Consider the following 20239-nt stretch of genomic DNA (forward strand, 5'->3'; position numbering starts at 1 on the left):
CAACAGGATCCCCGTGTGCCCGTGACGGTTACAAAGCAGTCTGTTACATACATAATATACAGATGTCAAATAACGACAGACACACAGATGAGTCATTTTACTCTGCTTAAATCAGAAGAAACTGGGCGCGTGCACTGTAGTTGTCATGGATTCATTCATTGTATATAATAAAGACATGCTTGCATTTTTTTCGCATGATCAGCTGAAACGGGCTGGAGATAAAACGGCTCCATCTATGGATCGAGGGGGTGTATGTGAAATGCATCCATATATATTCCTCAGCATGTAATTGATTTGAATTCATAAAGCAACAATAAAACATGAAGGATTCTGCAGCTGTGCTGTTTCTTCAATCTCTGCATGTTCTGTTAAAGGCAAAGAGCCCTTATTTCACTAACGAAACGTTACGAGCCATTAGTGCTGTATAAAAAAACTGCATGTCCTCTCTACCTTAAACAGGTTAACTTTATGTATTAATGACCCCACATTGACCATTATGAAATGTCTATTTACCTTTCTTGGATGGGGGGATGGATTGAATACCTGAGCTAAAACGAATCTGCCATTGTTGACAGAGTTTTCTGGTTTCAGCAATTCTCTATAAATAAATGCTCGATAAATATTAAAATATTATTGTTTCAATAAAGTTACAAGATTCTTCAACGCAAATCACAGTTTGAGAAAAACAGTGAAGTGGACTCGCAAAGAAAAGAGGAAAGCTCTGCATTCGCAGCTGGAACAGCTGTTCAGGTAAGAGAGTCATGACTGGGATACACAGTAACTACGTACTGAGCACGTCAACAACCGATTGTTTGTGTGTGAAGCCTTTAACGGCGTCTCCTCTCACATCAGCCCCCTTGTGGTCAAACATGTGCACGCCAGCATTTGTTTCACAAGCTGTAGGTGTAAATTAGACTTTGTCCCGGTCACTCTACATAAACATACATTTTAATTCACACTGCACCGTATTCATAGAGTATGTTTGTGTGTGTGTTACGCACTCATAGCAGCTGAAATAAAGGTCAGGATATTAAAGCGCTCACAACACTGTGCAGCTGCAGACGGAGTCTCTATCGTGACCATAGACCAGGCTTCTACAGCATTTCCTGTTTAGACTTGCTCTCAAAAGGTCACAGATCGAAGAGGCATAAAGAATCACAGGGGCAGGTCTGGATGTGTTTGATGACAGATACCCAACCCAATGATTCCCACATAAATATAAGGTGAAACAGCACCTGGAGTTGCACTAGGCTCAGTGTCATATTTAGATTTCTGTGGCTCCTTGAACCTAAAAAGAAGATTCTCTCAGCCGTCTGGCTCAACGACAGACTTTATTTAGCACCAAAAGCTAGACACAGGGCAAAAGACACTGACATGGAAGAAGAAAATAAAAGAAAACAACAAACAGTGTGGTTTGGATGCACACTAGACTATGCAGAGACCAGGGTCATTTCTGAAGTGCTCTCCCGCCTGACCTGGCATTTTACACTGTGAGCTTTTGGTGAACCTCAAGATAAATATATTCTTCATCACTTAGCACAATAGGAAAAGCACTCCTGACACCGGGGCGAAGAATCCAATTTTTTCAAATTTTGGGCCAACAGTCATCTTCATTTTCAAATAAGAGAATTAAATATTCCTCTTTACATATATACACAGCCGTGCTGTGAACATGTATTCACTTATAAACATATAAAAATACTTGTCTACCAGTTTGATAAGAAAATAATGTATAAAAGTAGCGTAGAAACATTTAATCAAGTCCATTACTTCCACCATCTGATTCTCCTGTTTATATTACACCATGATGATATGAGAAACAAAGCGCGGTACTTCATTAGGATGCCAGAACAGAAGTACAGGCGAGGAAAGGGAGGCAGAACAGTGCTTTGTCTGTGGTGGCGATGCTCCACAGGCGGCAGGTCCGGTGAGTTCATGTCCCATAGGAGAGGGGGGCGTTACGGCATCTCAATGCTCCACTTGTCCTAGTTGCTCAACTGTCAGGTCATTGGGGGGGGGGGGGGTTGTGTAACAGAAGAATTCAAGGACACAAACAAATGCGTTGCCACTGTGTTACTGGAATGAAGAAACAGTGATGTGCTCTATACTGCAGACTACAGAACCATCTGAACCGGCACGCGCTCCGGCAGCGTCCCGATCCGTTGACACAACTCCAACAGATCGACGCCGCCGTCAGGGTCCTGTTACAGTTTAAAGCTACACAATGTGCTACCGATGACCCTGTCCCCGGCGCTGAGGCGACACGGCGCGAGTGGACCGAGCTGCCACCTCCGAGGGGAGACGCGAGGACGAGCTGGCTACTCTCAGCACACGGAGGAGACGGTGCAGAGCGATTCCTCCGGTCCGTAAGACTTTAAAACTCTAATACAGTAGACGCTCCATAACTGGCAGGTGAGATGAAAGCAGAACGTAAAAAATCCACAGCAGAACACCAGAAGCGCTATCACTGTAGCTTTAAGGGCTGTCTAGGCATTATAGTTATATACAGACTTATATCTTTACTTTCATATATGTAAAACCAAAGTCAACCTCACACACTGTACTGTGGTGATTTAATAGTTCATTAGAAATACACTTCGAAAATCACAACAAATGTCACTTATGTACAGTAGCAGATTAGCACGTGGGATTAAAGGTGAATATGGCACAACATACACGAAGCTTCAGAATAATCTCTCTGCTCTGGCCAGACGCTGGAACCTAAAGAAAGTCATTAACATTCTTGATATATGCGAAGTTTCATTCAATCTCGGTAGCAAAGACAAACGTCACTACAAGGCAAGAGGAGTCCTTCAAAGTACAAAACATTAATTTGTCAGGTGATTAAAAGGCAATGTTTAGTGTTGGGACTCTCGTGTGAATTCGATCATGGCTGAAGGTAGAGTGGTGTTAGAATTTGGCATTGTCAGTTGTCCATGGTGACGCCCCTTCCTGTGTCTCAGAGAAGGCGGTCTGAAGTCATGCACGTGGAGAAGGCAGCGGTCAGTCATCCCCTGGGGACGCGATGTCAGGCAGAGTGGGTGGGGGTGCAGAGGAGCTGCATGAGTTACAGTGATAAGGCCCAGTCAGACGATCACACAGTGGCAGCCGCTCTTGTCTTTCTCTTTCCTCGTGGGCTCTGGCGACGGGGGACATTCCTGTTCTTGGAATTTCCTAGGAGACAGCGAAGGCATCAGGACCACGGCGTGTGTCACAGTTCAAAATTAGCTTCAAGAAATCTCTATTTTCAGCTGGAGTGATGATATTAGCTATTCAATGACATAAAAACATCTGGAGAGGTTAACAATTAATTAAACAATCGTAAATTAAATCCCTAGAAACATCAACTGTTCTTCTTCAATCTTGATCTTGATTTCATTTTTGACAGGTTCCACGTTTTGGGCTAAACAGCAGCAATAAGTGCGAGATAACGCAGGTCGGCACCAAGTGGAAGGTCTGCATGAGGTCCTACCTGATTACTCTAACCAGCTCATGGAAAGCCTGGTCTACGTTCATACGGATTTTGGCTGACGCCTCCATGTATGTGACCTTCAGCTGTCTGGCCAGCTGCTGACCCTCCTCCTGGGTTACCTGCAGCACAGCGAATGACAAACTGAATGTAAAATGATCCTGTAGGAACCAATAGGACACTAATGCAAACTGTTATATACTAGAAACACGAAGACAAGATCAGTGGTGTTGTAAAAATGCTGCAGTACTAGTAGAAGTTTCTACTGGGCTATTTACATTTCTGTTAAAATTTCCTATTGCATCCACTTCTCTGCTTTTCATTTTAATCATTTTAACACCGTCCTCGTCCCCTCGGGAGCCTCCTTCACACGTAGTGCAGCGTGGGACTACATTATCTGCCCACAGCCGACATAAAACCATCCTTATACTTGTGTCCCAATTCTGATTGCATCTCATTTGGTCATTTCTCGTGTGTGGGCTTACTACACGCTTAAATTAGAATGCACAATGCATCTGGGACACAGCTGAAATCTGCCTCCACCCTCTTTGTGACACAGCTGGGGATTTCATCTGGGACTGAATAATGCAAAAGTCAGGAAAATGTAAAACATTGACCAGCGGCGGACTGTGTTGGCGCACATGTCGCCAGCCGGCTGTTTTTCGAAGAAGTTAGAAAAGCTAAAATCAGATTTCTGTGGAGCAGCTGATGAGCATGTAGTGCTCGATTTCACCATGAGGGGGCGGTGCGGATCCAGTAATAACGGTACGACTGGTAGGAAATGCACACCAACAAGCAGCAATTCATCATTTCATCACACTCCCTTTCTCTCATCCATCCTCCCCTCCTGACACCACGCTTTCTACAGCGCCTTTTATTCTTTTACTCACATCCTGTTGTATCTCAGCAGCTACTGCAGCTGCAGTACTTGCTTCCACTTTCAAGTATGCAAATGCAAACGCTCCAGATTGGCTGATAAGATCTCCTCAGACGAACGGTATATGTTTTTTTTTCCTTCAGATCTCTGCAATCTGTTGGACTTACTTGTCTCTGTAGCTCCAGGTCTGCTTTGTTTCCTACAAGGATCATGGGGAATTCATCTCTGTCTTTGACTCGAAGAATCTGCCTTTGGAATTTGTAGATTTCTTCAAAACTGAAACATTAAACAGTAATGTGTAAATGATATGTTATGATCCTACAACAACATCCAGGCCTCCACCTAAAAAGACAGAAGCCGCTATAATATCAAGGCTACGTTCACGCTCTCGACCAAATGGCAAAACAAAAGTCAGTCTGAGGGAGCGAAAAAATGGGCTGAATGTGACCACGAAGCCAGGACGGCATTCCAGCCACGGGTCCACAGACAGCTCGGTGAGCCCAGAGTAAATCTGGAAAGACTTAACTAACATAAATGGAGGAAGGAAAGACTGTTTACAACATAAACATTGGGAGGGGGCAGTGGGCGGTGGCAGGGGAATGCAGCTCACTGCACGGCTGCTCAGGGACACAAAGACGGGAGGATGGGGTGTGACACACTGGCTGCAGCAGGACTACTATGCAATGTAATGTGAAAAATAGATACTGTGACTCACTTCTCACTTATAGTTATAATCTGTACCTCATAAAGTCAGGAGAGTGTTACTACGATGCAATTTAATTTGCATGGTAATTTATTTGCACCTGCTTAAAATTCAATGTGGTGTTTGTGTTTAAGGTGGAACGAGCGATGGTGCTCGACCATCAGAAAATGAAGAAGTTCGCGTTAAAGGGGACGTAGATGTGACTGAAAAAGCAGAAGGTTGAGGTCGGCGAAGTGCGCTGAAGAGAGCAGGATGAGGGAGGAAGTGTCGCGAACAAAACAAAGTGACAAAAACAACAGCAAGGCGGCCCGGAAGCGGCGGCGGCGGCGGCGGCGGCAACAGGCGAGAGCACCGGGGCAAGATGCATGATGGGAGCGGAGCGAGAGGCCGAGGCGGCGAGAACGAGGGCGCGTCTCAGTCACAGACGCCGTCACTCACCTTCCTCTGTCGGTGACTGAGAAGACGAGCAGGAAGCCCTCCCCCGTCCGCATGTATTGTTCTCGCATGGCTCCGAACTCTTCCTGTCCAGCCGTGTCCAGGACTAGAGAGCGGGCACACGCACTGAGCGTCACACACCGGCCCCCGAGTTCCTCCAGCACAGAATCAATGCCACGCGTGTCTGCAGTGAGGTGCACTTACTGTCGAGCCTGGCCGGCCGCTCGTCAATCACACACTGTTTGGTGTAGGAGTCCTCGATCGTGGGGTCATAGTCGGTGACGAAGTACGACTGCGGGGACAAAGAGGGAGAGGGCGTTTATTCATCACCATGGGCTCGGCTTCAACGGGGAGCGGAGCCAGCTTCTACCGGTTCGCGTTTGCATCCGCGCGCACTGCAGCCGCCTCGACCCAACGAAGCAGTGGCGACGCTGCCTCGCGCCGGACAGGCTTCGACTCTTTCATCCTGCGGCCAGTATCTGGTCTCCTAGAAACCCAAACTGGGAGGGCGGGGCCACGGGGCCCCGGGAGGAGGAGTCATGCATTTTTTACATTTTTCCCATGTTTTGTAGTTCTCGCGCGTCTCGGGGGCTGGTTAAGTGGTGACAGCTGAGGGGAGTGCTCGGGGAATGTCAGCGCAACACCCGAAAACACAGGCGGCGCCCGAGAACATGAAACCCAGACGAGGCTCCCTGTCCTTTTAACAGCTCGGCAAATTAAACTTTTACGGTTATTCAGTTTTTGACAGTAGAGTAAAAAAAAGGAAAGAGTTGAACCACTTCCGTAATTTTAGTTACTGATTCATGAATAGTCCATTTTATCAGCACCTTTAGATTCTGTCCTCTGTCAAACACAGGGCTTTAAAAACCCAAACAAGGCTCATGTTTGGCTACTTTACACTGAATCCCTCTCTATTCATACAACTGTTCCGTTTCCCACCTGCAGCTCTGTTGCTGCAGGAGATAATCTGTCCCTCTCACTCTCCTGTCGCTCTGCAGCCGAGCCCAAGTCGCATCCACTCACCACTATTCAATAATTCATCACTATTACTGTGTAGCCCAGAACGTGCTTCAATGCGCTGTCAGTCTGTGTCCACACACGCACACACACACACACACACACACACACACACACACACACACACACACACACACACACACACACACACACACACACAGGCTGCTTATGTGTCCCATCCTCCCCACGTGACCCCGGCTTCCCGTCAACCTCTTATTCCTGTTCTGTCAACCTCGAGCAGCCGCATGGAGCGCCCCACTCCCTCCATCCCTCCCTTTCTCCCTCCCTGCCCCCCCCCATCAGTGGATAGTGTAGCTGGTGCACTTTGTTTGGTCTGAGCCGATCCTCCCGGAGCTGTTTCCCATGATAGATGGGCTTGTTCTGCAGCGCCAGCAGCACCAGAGCCAGCGCTGGCTGGCTGCACAGAGCGCTAGGTGAGGGAGTGCATTATGACTCAGGAGGACTACTGATAATCATGTGACACCAGACAGCCTGAGTCACGTCCAGTAACATGATCTGTAAATCATTTTAATAGACCATGAGTTCATCAGATGTAGCAGGCTTCTGAAACAAAATGAGCCCAGTGTTTGAGGAGCAGCTGGAAATAAAAGACAAAGGCTTTTATGTTTTATGTGCTACGATATCATGATACATTAATAATAAATGATATATTTATTATTAGTCTAAGAAAATGAATGGTCCAAAATACAATTTGTACATTGCTCTAGTGTTTTTATTTTTTGTTCATATAAGAACTAATAAAGGAGTCAAATAACATTGTGTCAGATAATAAACAAGCTCCTTGCAACTATGTCAAGCTGTGACTATTTCACAGGTACACGCTGAGGAGGCAGATGAATTCCTAGACACATTTCCACCAAAATATTTCACAGGAGTCAAGAGGAGACAGCTGACACCGGCGCCGGGTTCAGCAGCTCCATTCTTCATGCGAGTGTCTGCGCGCGTGCAAACGCCGCACAGTGATGAACGGCATCCACTTAAATAAAGGCTTCAACGCCACCGTCAGCGACCGAGGCTTTTACAGATCAATGCCTCCAGACGCCGCGCGATGACACCAACGTCCTCGTTTCAGACCTCAGCCTCACAACACAAACGCGAACCAGCGAGGCCACGTTCACGGACAACCCAGGTGCACCCTCGCTGGCGGGAGGCGCCCGGGCCGCGCTCGGCCCCAGGAAGGAAACTCCACCTCTGCAGCGGCCGAGGCCCGACGCTGTCCCTCCGTTCCCCGGCAGGGTTCACGTCCAGCCCTCCGCCCACAGGCAGCATGTGCTGCTCTCACCAGCAAAACCTGGAGCTGGAGGATCCGTCGAGTGCTGCCACTAGTTATTTACATTACACAACGACTCATTAAACACTGATTTCATTATTGTGTTCTAACAGTTCACAGGAAATCACCCGAGTTGTAAAAGTTGTAGAAACAATTTGCTGTTGACTAACTTCCTGTAGTGTTGGAAAACATCCGTGACTAGAATTGAAGAAATCTCTGCAGAAACAAACCACAAAGATAAGATCGGACAGCGTGTAGGTGCGTCTGACTCGGCTTCAAGTGGCCCGTTGGGCTCTGCCCGTTTTCGCTGGGTTCCTCTTATGAAGCAGCACCTCCAGGCCGTTCTGAACACCGGCTACCAGCCTGGAGGAAGGCACCGGCGGCTGATGCGTGTAGGCGTGTAATCAACATCATGCTCGCACTGTGCACCCACTTCCTCTGCACACAAACAGCTTCACTAACACTAAATATAGATCATTTTCCATCCCTGTCAGTTATCCTACGCCCTCACCTCGAGCCGCCGCTTAACTGTTAACCAACACGCGGCATCACAAAGAAAACCAGTGACTCAGTGCCGGAAACGGAGAGTTTCGCAGAAAAATAAGAAGCACCCCGAGCAATTAATTAAGAAGAAACACCGTAGCTACAGAGTGTGTCATAACGAGAGGGAACGCTGAGCTAGAACAAGCAGTCATCATCATGGTTAGGAGGTAATTACCTGCTGCATTTGGCCCAGTACCCAACCAGAACTTACAGACCCTGACTTCAAACTCATTAGCCGTGGTTATTTTTAATTAAAGAAAAATGCAGATTAAATACCACTACGAATATCACTAGGTGTGATGCTCTGTCAGCATCTGCACATTCAGACTCGTCCCCAACCTCCTCCGTCCTCAGCTGCAGGCCTCAACCTACAGCAGCGTGCACACGGAGAGGGCTCGCACGCTTTCCACCCGCCTCATGGCTTCGGGGGCATCAAACTGCAGCCAAATAATCACGGTAAGTGAAAAGGAATGAGAAACGGCTCCAGATGAAGGGGCGGGTGTGAAAATGTGAGCTCGGTGCGGTTTCACCGTCGCTGAGTGGCGTTCGTTCTTGACAAATGGAAAACGGAATGGAAAGCAGGACGTACGCGTCATGTTGCAAGGCGCATTTCGAATGATGCAACCGCTTTGATTGGCCTCGTGCACAGCGGGAGGGCGGGACCTGCGCAAGGAAATCTGGAGCTGGTGCATTGTGTCAGGCCTGTGAAAACAGTACAACGTGAATCTAAAACCATTATGACTCCGTGCATCTCCAGGTGTCAGAGGATCCTCTCATCCTCGTACCCTGACTGTTGAGCCGAACCTTCACCGGGTCGGGCCTCGCTCTCGGTTCTGCTGACAGATCAGCGCGGACTGCTTCACACAGCGATACCCCGGCACCAAAGTAAAGGGATGAGGGGGGGGCGCCCTCCGGATGACAGGTGAAACGTGCACTTTGTAAGACTTGAGCCAAACGCAGCAATTTCAATTAAGGACCCAACCTCCATGCCAGACAGTGTGGAACCTGCCAAGCTGCAGCGTCAACTACGACTCACCATGATTCATTGTTGATGTCGTCATGACAAGACCAAGTGATGGACTGAGGATCCTCACAAACACATCAATGTGTGCAGCGCCATAAATATTCATGCCCGTCTTGGCTTTCCTCTGGGCGTTTTAAGGCAAATCTCAGTCCACTGACTTGCAATCTGTGTCGAACCTTCCTCGGTCAAAAACCGCAGCCGTGGAGCACGGGGAATTAAACTGAGAAAACAGAAATGTGACTGGGGGCATGTGTGCGTCGCTTCCTGTCCTCCAGCCTGCGTAGGTTTAACCTTCGCTCAGTCTCTGGGGCTGGACAACAGCTGTCAGTAATCAAAGAGTCCACCATCAGGCTTTAATGGTAAACACATGGACGTGAAGACCGGCTTCTTGCATCTCTACGCGCGCGGAGCACGGAGTACTTAAGAGCGCTGGAAGTGAGAAATAGTGGAAAAAAATAAGACAGAATGAAAAGCTTTGGGGGGGAGGGAGACTGTGGGCTACATGAGGGAGAGCGAGAGCAAAAGAGGGGGAGGGAGAGGCATTAACTTCCTGTGGAAACACCCACTTTTCCCATGAGCTCATACAAACCAGAAAGGTCACTTATTCAATACCTAATACACACGGAGAGAAAGGCCGCACACAATGTGTCCAGTGCCTTAAAGGAGGACGGAGAGGCATTCTGGGAAAGCTGGGAAAGCTGGGAAAGCTTACAGGCCGACACGCGGCTGCAGGAGGTGCATGAAAATAATACATAGATGAATACAATTTGTTTTAACCACCGCTGTACAACTGAATCGTCATCATCATGAGGAAGGTTTCTGTACCATTACAGAATGTGGTCTCAACCTTGGCTTGATGACAAATGAAATGAACCCATTCACGAGCGCTCATCTTCCTCCTAATGCTCAACAAATCAATAGGCCGGCCCCTCAATCACTGCCTGCTCCTTAAACACTGGCAGAACAGCCCGACTCTCAGGATTTCACTCCAGCCCCTGCAGGTCCAGTGAGGCTCTGCCTCCATCTCACGGGATTTTACTTTGACTCTGCACTTTTGGATCTAAATGCACTCAGATTTAGTCAATCAAGGGTTCGTTGCCGGTGAACACACAGGACGCGGCCATGGGCCCGAGGCCGCGGAGCCGGGGACGCTCATGCAGGGAAGAAAGCGGAGGTGAAATGTCCCGGCGAGTGGGGCGGCTCGGCCCCCCGCTCCCCTCTAACCTCGCTGGCATTAAGCCTTCAATCGCTCGGCTACACTTCAATGTGCGCCGCACTCTGGACACTTTTGAAGCCTCTCAAAAGGTGTGGAATCAAAGAGGTGCCATTTAAAGGGCCCCTTTCCACCAGATCAGTGGCGTCAGAGCGGCCGCAGTGCCCTCCATCGCGCTGCAATCTGCTTCTTTATCTGAATTGTGGAGGTACATTGTGTCGAGACCTGTGTAAGTACTATAGGGGCCACGAACAGATTAAACCAAACAACACAAAGACGGAGAACTGTGAGAACCGCCCTTATTGTTCTAGCTGACCATGTGACACATACTGTTCCTCCTCCCTGCATTACGTTTTGCTGTTTTGCCGGGACTGAGAGGAAATAAAGACTCACTTTGATAAGATTAACTGCCTAGAAAGACACCATGATCGTTCACACTAGCAAATCATCATCCGTTTAGAAATACAGCACGTTGTCGTGAGGCGAGACAGCGAGTCAGTCCCAAGTTAAACAGCCACACACGTCTCTTTGCATATGCTTTTGTTTGTTCGCAGTCATTTATTCACTTCTTCTTCCTCTGCTTGTCTTCTGTGCAGAAGTAACACTGCGCGTCGCCCGCGCCGACAAAAGGCCGACTGTGATGCCTCGAGAGCGAGGGGACACCAGCTACTGCAGTGGCTGCGTGAACAGAGAGACCACTGTGTACAGATTCACTCAGCAAAGCGTGGCTGCAGTCTACGGTTTTCAGGGAAACCATATGACTGGCCAAATAATGGGAAGCGGATTAGCACTGGAAAACATACAACAGTCACAGGATCTAAAGGGGCTCTCGGCAAATTAAGATCAGAGGAGAAAGATTTGAAGAAGGATTCTTTCAAAGCGGACGAAAACAGACAGAGGCGCACACTTGATACAGCAAATATTTACTTTTACACAGAGGCTCTGAGCATGTGAGGCTACATCGTGCATGCGTGGAATGAAAGTAGAGCTTATCACTAAACAGTTAATTAGCCGTGAAAGGTTACGAAAGCCACGAAGTCTTAATCAAGTTCAAATACACTGATATGCAGCGGTTTGGTCGCATTTAAACGGCAGAAGCTCGTGCAAAATGAATCACATGGTTTTTGGCCGGCCTGCGCTGGTAAACTGTTACGTGCTAGTGGCTCCGGCAGCCAAACGCTAAAACAACTGACTGATGCTGCGTCCAGGCAGCGCTGGCGGCCCCTGTTTTGGTTGCACATACCAAATGCTTTGTGGGCATCTGTTGACTTGTGCACTGGCGTTTGCTGTTTTAAAGGGCTTTTCCCACAACAGCCGGTGCCGAGGACACAGTTGCTGTGTGCGTTGGATCAGTGGAACAACAGCTGACTCAGCCCAACTCACATGGTCCCCAGCGTATGTACACATGTACCTGGCGCCTGCTGCTCAGAGCTGCTCATTAGTGTCAGTGGGAGACACTCAGAAGCTCATTTGTTGAGCACTTGGCCCCTGTCATCACTGAGATGTGCTACAGTGTCACCTGTTGAAGGGCTGTCTCATTCCAGGCCTCACCTCCCCCTGATGGAGACCAGGTGCCCCACAGGCCTCTGGACACTGTCTGCATACGTGCCAAATGTCCACCAGCTGCCAGGCGGGCAGCTGACGGCCTGACATTAGTGACAGGCACAGACACGTGAAGGGAGTCTGCCTGAAAACAACACCAAATCCCCATCAGCATCCGCAGCCTGCTGATTTAAAGCGCTCCCGATGCGCCGGTCGCCACCCATGAATCCACGCCGCTCAGTGTCAGGAGGCGGTGGGAACCGTGTCGCTAAAATAAGCAGCATGTCGGTTTCCCATAGTCAGAGATGTTGTTATACGATGCTGAGATGCAGGAGCCGATACTGTGGCCAGTTATTCTGAAGCAGACAGATGTGTGTGGAAACAGAACAATAGCCAAAACCAACAGAGAAGAGCCCGCTGGCCCTGTGTGTCTGCCCATCTGAGGGCAGTGACCAGAAGGAGGACGGGGTTGAGGCAGGTGACACCAGCGAGAAACACAAACGCTGTAATTAAGGTATTTAAAACCCTAATAATGAAGTTAATAACAGGCATTATCTAATATCCAACGGTTGTGATGCCGTTACTTACTCGTGGGCACAAACGCTCAACAAGCCCTTCATCATCCGTAAAACTGCCTGCAGGAGTTCCAGTGTTTAACATGTAAACAACATAAGAGGAAGTCGAGCGGTGAAATCAGAGAGCAGCTGGGGAGAGAGATCGGAAACCTTCTCATATCAAACGGCTCCGCAACATGAGACCATAGTAATGGATTCTGGCCACTGAGGCCATTAAGGCCCTGCTGCTCACCTTGACTGATGGAGCTCCAGTGTCTGTCCCATCACACAGTTATCGCACAGTGATCACAGGTAAAAACTCCCAAACGTATGATTTCACCTCGGCTAACAAAGTGTTTTTTGCTGATGAAACATAATATTCAATAAAACAATAACTGAGTCTGCAGCTTTGGTTTAACAGCTTTTTTACAATCTGCATATTACAGTAATGTGTCACTCTGGGCTCCACATGTTCGTATTAGTAAGCTGTAAGTAACCAGTCATTGTGTCCTTCTTGTTATTGGTATGAGAAAGGAAAGTTCGGTTCACTGCAATTTTAAACGCCTTTTCTAACCCATCAATACATTTTGACATAAGCTCTACAAATAATAGTAGTTTCCTTGAGCTTCAAAGCAGCAGATCTAACACAGAGCTCGTCCAATTGTTGCATTGATGGTAAAACATGAGTCAGAGTGTGTGAGAGTGATGGAACGGGGTGAAGGGTCTTTTCTGGCTCCATTAGGGTGTCACACAGTTTGTTATCGCCTGCCACACAACAGACTACTACTGCACAACGTCTGAGCCTGAAGTTTCACTGTGCAAGGAAACAACAACCGGCAACAGAGCAGTCACGCAACTCTGCAAAACACCGTCACAAACGAGATTTGGGAAAACAGAAAACAGAAGTGATTTATTATAGATGCAAACTGTATGTTAAACAACAAACAGCAGAAGTGCATGGGCCCAATGAGGAAGCCCACTCACAGAGGAAGGTGAGGCCTGCCATTGTTGTTTCAGGCAGCAGTGTGGGTACGAACACGCGCGTGGAGCCGAGCCAACGCCGGAGAAAAGCGACAGCGAAAGTCGCACGAGAAGCAGAAAGAAGCGGTGGAATGCGCGCGGAAACGCCGCGAGTGCGCCTCGTCCTGCTGGTTCGTCTCATTTACAACAAATCGAAACAACGCATTTTGTATTGCACTGAAAAAAAAAACACAGTTACGGCAAAAGCATGAGGTAAACGTTGCACCTCGTGTTGTAAGGATTTCCTAATGCACAGTAAGGTAACGCTGACTCAGAAGCCTCCTCATCCCTGGACACTCATTAGTTTCTCATTATCTGGGAGCGGACGAGATGACCTGAGTCTCCTGAGCTTTCCCAGATGGGTGGGAGTGTCTGCACAAATTCCTAACTCCCTTTTGTGTGGAAATTCCGACGGCGTGCTGCATGGCACGCTGCCAGGTTTTACCGGATTCATCCATGTATTTCAGATTAAAGAGCAGAAATCCAGTGCATCACATCCCAGAATACATAAATAAGCAAAATATGAGCTGATACAACCTCTAACCATTCTACTCAGCATCTAATAATACTCATTACTGAATTTGTCCTGGGGGACAAACTGGACTCCTAAAATGTAAATGTGAGTGAAATGGTTCATCCTCTGCGCAGCAGGAATCTGCACATTACATTCAGGATAGGATATGAGTGTATTAATATTTTAACTATATGCCACAGTTTGTTTTGGTTTATTGAGAGTTCGAAAAGGTCAACGACAGGGCCAAGCGTTGCTGTATGATCCATTACGATCCTCTGGGAACAATGAATGTGATTGATTGAAGTGCACTGTGTGTTATAGCCTGTATCTGTAGTTTCATGTTAAACTATTAGGAAAACAAACATGACTATAAACATCCAACCGCACGCAACATAGAGCTGTGTCATCACCACCCTGAGGTCGCTGTGTGGTTTAACTTCAAGCACGCTTTATTTGTGCAACTCAACAAAAAGGGAAATATCATATATATGTGAGTTCCGTGTAGAACCACCATCACCTGATGAATCCCTACCACAGTCACACAGGTCATTTATAGGAATGTAGATCGGTTTGACGTCCATTGGAGTCAAAATAAATGCATTTGGTTGAGTACACACACACACACACACACACACACACACACACACACACACACACACACACACACACACACACACACACACACACACACACACACACACACACACATACACAAAAAAGGAAGCATAGAGCGTACAGTTAATAATATAACAGTAACACAGGGTCAATGCATGTTATGGAGTCCTGCTTATGAGCCAGGATGGGTCTGATGTCGCTGGAAGACTGAGACCAGACATTTCTAATGAAATCTGTTTGTTTTGGGTTTTTTTTAACAACTTAGGTACAAGGTGGCTTCTGACCTTATCAAATGGCTTAAGTGTAGAACCCAAGTTCTTACAGAACACAACAACTATAAAGTGGATGAATGGCTCGATAAACAAAAGGAGGCCATTCACAAAACAAAATGTCAAAATGTTGCCAGGGCCCCACGTCTCACGGTGCTGCAGCTCTAGATAACCTGTTGAAGGAACCTGTGAGGGGCCTAGTGGGCCGGGTCATGACCTCTCTGGGAAAGAACAGGTGCTGCCTCCAGCGCTGAGCAAACACCTCATCACCTGGCCACACACACACACACACACACACACACACACACACACACACACACACACACACACACACACACACACACACACACACACACACACACACACACACACACACACACACACACACACACACCTTACCCTCATACGACTCCGTCCTCTATTTCAGAGAAACAATGTGAAGAAAGCCTGGTCAGAATAGAAATTGGATCGTTTGTTCTCTGCGGTGACATATCGCGACACTTTCGAAGCCTGCGTTCAAGAATGGCCTGAGAGCAGGTCAGCTGAGGTGCGTACGACAAACTTCTTCACCCAGTCTCTCTGCACAGAGCGCTTCGCTGCAAACACTTCATCAAACCACCTGTGGCTGCTTCTGAGAAACTCACATTTGGCGCCCACCGCACCAACACGTCCGCCGACATCACACCTTAAACCCCCCACACACACTCACAGACACACACACACACACACACACACGTCCATGCAGGGCTGTTTTTATAATGCACTTATTCTGCTGCACTACCACTCGTGGCAGCGCGCCACAAGAGTGACCTCATATCTGCTGCGCCCGTTGAAAAGCCAAGCTGGAAAATAGGAGCGACGCAGAAAAACAAGCCGGCTCAGACAAAGGCCCAGGTCGCTTATTCACTTTGGCCGCAAATCCAGCGGAGGTCCACCCAAATCCCTTGACCGAGCGGCGCGGGCGCGATCAGTGGGGATGTTTTGCTGTCGCGTGATAGTCTTCACCACCACACTAATATTAGCGAGCGAGCGAGCGCTCCGGTGTTTTTCAGCAACAGCCTCATAACAGACGCATGGCATCCAGCGGCGGCGCCGGTCCCCCGGGTCACAGTTCTGGTTCTGATCATCGGCACACGTGCAGCCCTCACATGACTCATGTTTTCCCTCGCTGCGGACGCTTCCTTCCTCACAGATGTCACACTCCACAACGCACTGTGTTCCACAACTTTTGTCAGATGACTCAATGTTATGTCATCCACATGCTATTTCAGCCTGAGTCAAAGGTTTGGCATGAGGGCGGCTCCAGGGAACCTGCCCCTGATTCCCAACAGCATCACCTTCACCCACTGGCTCCCAGAGGAGGGAGGAGGACGCTCTCCTTGCTCAGCATCCTCAAGATCAGCAACAACGATCCATGGAGAATTTACCAGAGGGGCTGTTTTTGAAAAAGGTGTTCAATTTGGTGAAAATGTGGAAGTGTTTGTGAGCGAGGTCACCAGCTGAGGCGTTCACGGGTTTGTGGGTTAAGAAGAGACTTGTGAGTCTGAGGCCGGGGTTGAATTCAACGCGTTACGGTTAATAACGTGCAAGAAGTAAAACTGTTCCTGGTGAAAGTTACGTCACACGCATTTGTGTTTTTGGCAAAACAGAACACTGAGTCCACACACACACACACGCACACACACACACGCACGCACGCACACACACACACGCACGCACGCACGCACGCACGCACACACACACACACACACACACGCAGCTCAGTGATAGGAAACAGGTCACGTTTTTCCACATGAAACCAGGAGGTCCTCAGAGCTGCCGTGTGGGGACATCCTCTGCTGAGGGGCCAGATTCCACATGGTCCCTGACCGTTCACCCCCCCCCCAGCCAGGCTGACCAGACGCCCCAACACCCCCTCCTCCCCCACAACTTCACATCCTACCGACATGATATCAGAAAAATGTTTGTTTCCCACAATAGCTCTGCGGAAAGTCTCAACTTGACGAGCAGCTGTTAGTTTTTCCCCCAGTATTAACTCGTGAACAGCAGGCAGGTAACTGAAGGCCACTGGGCGCAAAAGAGATAAGATTTATACAAAGCGGATAATACACAAAGACACGTTGTTTATACAGTACAATGAAAACAAACGGCCTCAAGGGGATTTACAATATGTAAAACATACAACATCCTGTGTCCTTAGATCCGTGAGTCTGATAAAGACGCACTCCCCCAGTCATTAAAGAATGAGATGTGAAACGCTTTGGTGCCATTCTGACTGCGTGTTGTTCTGTCGAGCGGTTCCTGTAGAACGGATGGAGCTGTTTGTAGCATGAATCCACCTTCAATGAGACGATCAACACACATCTTTACATATTAACGCCTGTGAGGAGGCCCACGCTTCTAGATGAGGCCCCAAAGCTGAGCATCTTTCAACTTTTCATCGAAATGACTCGACTTCCAGACAGACAGACGGACGCGTGTATCCTGTTAATGGATCCTCGTTTTAGCGTTAACCTAGTTGTGTTTCCTTTTGCATGTGAATGAAAGCTCTGGTTCTACTTCAGGTCAGTGCGGTCAGTGGGCTACAGCACAAATCTGTGCCACATTGACGTGATCCCTTTTTACTTGGTATGCAGTTAATGAGCTTTTTGAACCCTCATTAGAACAAGTCCCCCAGCACGCACACGCACGCCCTCACCCGCGCCTCACCCGCTCCTCACCCCCACTCTGAAACGTGCACCAGCCCACTATTGTCTGACAGAGTGGAGACATGCAGCTGCCTGAAGTCTGGTCTCCTTGAGGCTCAGTGACACGAGGGGGGGTGTGAGGCAAAGGGCAAAGTTAGTCATGTCTTTCATGCGTGTGTGTGTGTGTGTGGGGGGGGGGGGTCTGTGTGTGTGGCCCCTCTGCTCCTAAATGACCACTATGGAGGCCTGGAAGGTCAGAGCGAGGCAGGCGTGTGTGTGTGTGTGTGTGTGTGTGTGTGTGTGTGTGTGTGTGTGTGTGTGTGTGTGTTTGCAGGAATGCAGGCGGCGACAGAGGGAGGTAAACTGTTTACATGCCTTTTATACGCGACATAGACGAACCCTTCAAGTAGCCGTAAAACCCCACGCATTGTCCTCCAGTGGGCGGAAGCAAACTGGTGTTTCTAAGCGCATTTCTGCTTGTCTCAGTGTTTCACGGGGCAGATTCCTCAAAGCTTTGCGCTGCTGTTGCTTCTACAGTAACGGATCTTCTGTCTATTTCACACATTTCTTGCGAAACTGACGCGTTTTCCTTCTGCGCACACGCACTACGCGCAGCAAAGCGGGTGCTGTGCGCCTTCGCCCCGTCCTGCTCCGTTTACACAGCGGGTATTTTGGGCTCGGTGGGCTGTTACGCTGTTACACTGTTACACTGTTACACACTTAATCCTGGAGTTGTAACAACTTAGCGGGGCCTCTGCGCTACTTCATCAAAGGGGGACAGCGGAGAGCCGCGTTTTCTTTCTCTTTCGACGAGCGGCTGCTCACAGCTGCAAAGTGGAAGTGTTCATGTCGGAAACCCTCGCGTTAAAGTGACAGCCCCCCTCACACACACGCGACCGTCTCGCGCACACATTGCTACGAGCCTCCGGTAAACAGTCGAAGGCCTCGTTAAAGTGGAGGAGCGGCGTCCGCGTCCGCGTCCGCGTCCGCGCTTCCCGTCTCCGGCCTGTTTCGCCAAATCAAAGCGGTGGCTGAAATTCCCCGACAGCTACTGACCTGGATAAACTGGATGGTCAGGGCTGATTTCCCGACGCCGCCGCCTCCGACCACCACCAGGCGGTACTTCTCCTGCACCGATCCGTCCTTCCAGCCGGCCATCGAGGACACTTCGTTGCGCTGCGCCGCGTTGCGCTCTCCGCCGCCGCCGCCGCTGCTGCTGCCGACACAGTGAGCAGCGAACACCCACTTCTTTCCCTCCCCTCCCGTGAACTGAAGAGGCCCTGCGGTGGAGACGCCGGAGTGCGGAGGGGTGTCGGGGCTCGTGGCCGCTGCGGTCCGCTTCGCGCACGGAGGAGGAGACGGGTCCCTGTCCACACGCCGGACTTCAGCCGCGACAGCGCTGCGATGGTCGCGATGTGGATCGGAGCGAGCAGCGGAGCCAGTACTGGCGTCTGACGCTAGGGGCTCTTCTACGGGCGACCGACTGCCACAGCAGCCCCCGAACGCACACACGTACACACCCCCCACCCACGATCCTGCCCCGTCCTGAGAGCGACACCACGCAGCGCCGGAGTCACGTTCCCGTCGCGCAAGCAGAGCCTGCTTACAGTAACGACAGTGGCTGTTTAGGGGACAACAAATGTGTCACGTAGCCACGATCGTGTCACACAACCCCGTCGGCGCAGGCCGCTTTCAGTTTTTATCCGAGCGGAGACGGTCGATTCATAAAGTGCACGTGTTTTTCTCATGTCTCACGTTTATTTTTGGCGAATGATTTTGTAACACGCCGTGTAACTGAATGTGCAGATGTGATGTAATCACCCTTCAGTTCGATCTCTCCCCGTGTGTGCGTTTCTGATGCACAAACCTCGCTCAGGTAACGTTTTGTGCTCCACCTGTTCACCTGAAAACGCGCTTCTCCTTCAGAGGTTTAATATCTGCACGGACACCGCAGCAGAATGTAGTATTTATCAAACTATTGGATTGTCTCTGACATTATTATTCATCCTGAAGTACAGACTCCAAACAGCTTGTTGACATGACACACTTTCCCTCAATGTGCACAAACACACACTGTTTCCTACATTCATGTCAGTTTTGTACCGTTATGACAAACCCACCACACATGTTGCCAAACGACACCTGTGGCGCCCCCTAGCGTCGAAAGAGAGACTAGACCTGTGGCTGTGGTCTTGTTAGATTTCTTGAGGTGACAATTAGAGTAAAATGTCTTGTAGAGGAAATAGGATTGCAACACTTCGCACAGTCGCTCGGTTGCAGCAACTGTGGCAAATAGCACAAGAGGAGCTCCAGCGTCACAGCCCCCTTTCGATCTTTATCTAAACACCTGCTGAGAGTTTTCACAGATAATGTTAATGTATGACTAGAATTGTGATCCTTTAATCGGGCCGGTTCCCAGAAATGTGTTTTTCAGGAGAGCGTGAGTTACGTGCAGGCCTCTGCCGG

General features: G+C 49.0%; 1 protein-coding gene across 2 annotated transcripts; it reads right to left on the bottom strand.

Moving 5' to 3' along the window:
* Positions 1 to 1312: 1312 nt before the first annotated feature.
* rras2 (RAS related 2) lies at positions 1313 to 19414 on the bottom strand. 2 transcript variants are annotated; one of them, XM_029145111.3, is made up of 6 exons: positions 18830 to 19414; positions 5689 to 5776; positions 5488 to 5590; positions 4514 to 4622; positions 3473 to 3591; positions 1313 to 3174 (listed from the first exon to the last, which is right to left on the bottom strand). In XM_029145111.3, exons 1-6 carry the CDS (start codon positions 18929 to 18931, stop codon positions 3087 to 3089), a joined length of 609 nt encoding a protein of 202 aa, XP_029000944.1. In that variant the 5' UTR covers positions 18932 to 19414; the 3' UTR covers positions 1313 to 3086. The 2 variants fall into 2 exon arrangements, with proteins under 2 accessions (XP_029000944.1, XP_029000945.1); XM_029145112.3 differs by lacking the exon at positions 18830 to 19414 and adding an exon at positions 5855 to 5879.
* Between the last annotated feature and the right edge of the window lie 825 nt (positions 19415 to 20239).

This window comes from Betta splendens, chromosome 3, assembly GCF_900634795.4.
Source record: "Betta splendens chromosome 3, fBetSpl5.4, whole genome shotgun sequence".
Classification (NCBI taxonomy): Eukaryota; Metazoa; Chordata; class Actinopteri; order Anabantiformes; family Osphronemidae; genus Betta; species Betta splendens.

Coding starts and splice junctions, on each gene's coding strand:
- rras2 (XM_029145111.3), bottom strand. CDS start 18,931: ATGGCCGGCTGGAAGGACGGATCGGTGCAGGAGAAGTACCGCCTGGTG. Junction 5,777..18,829: donor TGACCATCCAGTTTATCCAG/GTCAGTAGCTGT, acceptor TTGTCCCCGCAG/TCGTACTTCGTCACCGACTA. Junction 4,623..5,487: donor TCAGTCACCGACAGAGGAAG/GTGAGTGACGGC, acceptor TTAATGTTTCAG/TTTTGAAGAAATCTACAAAT.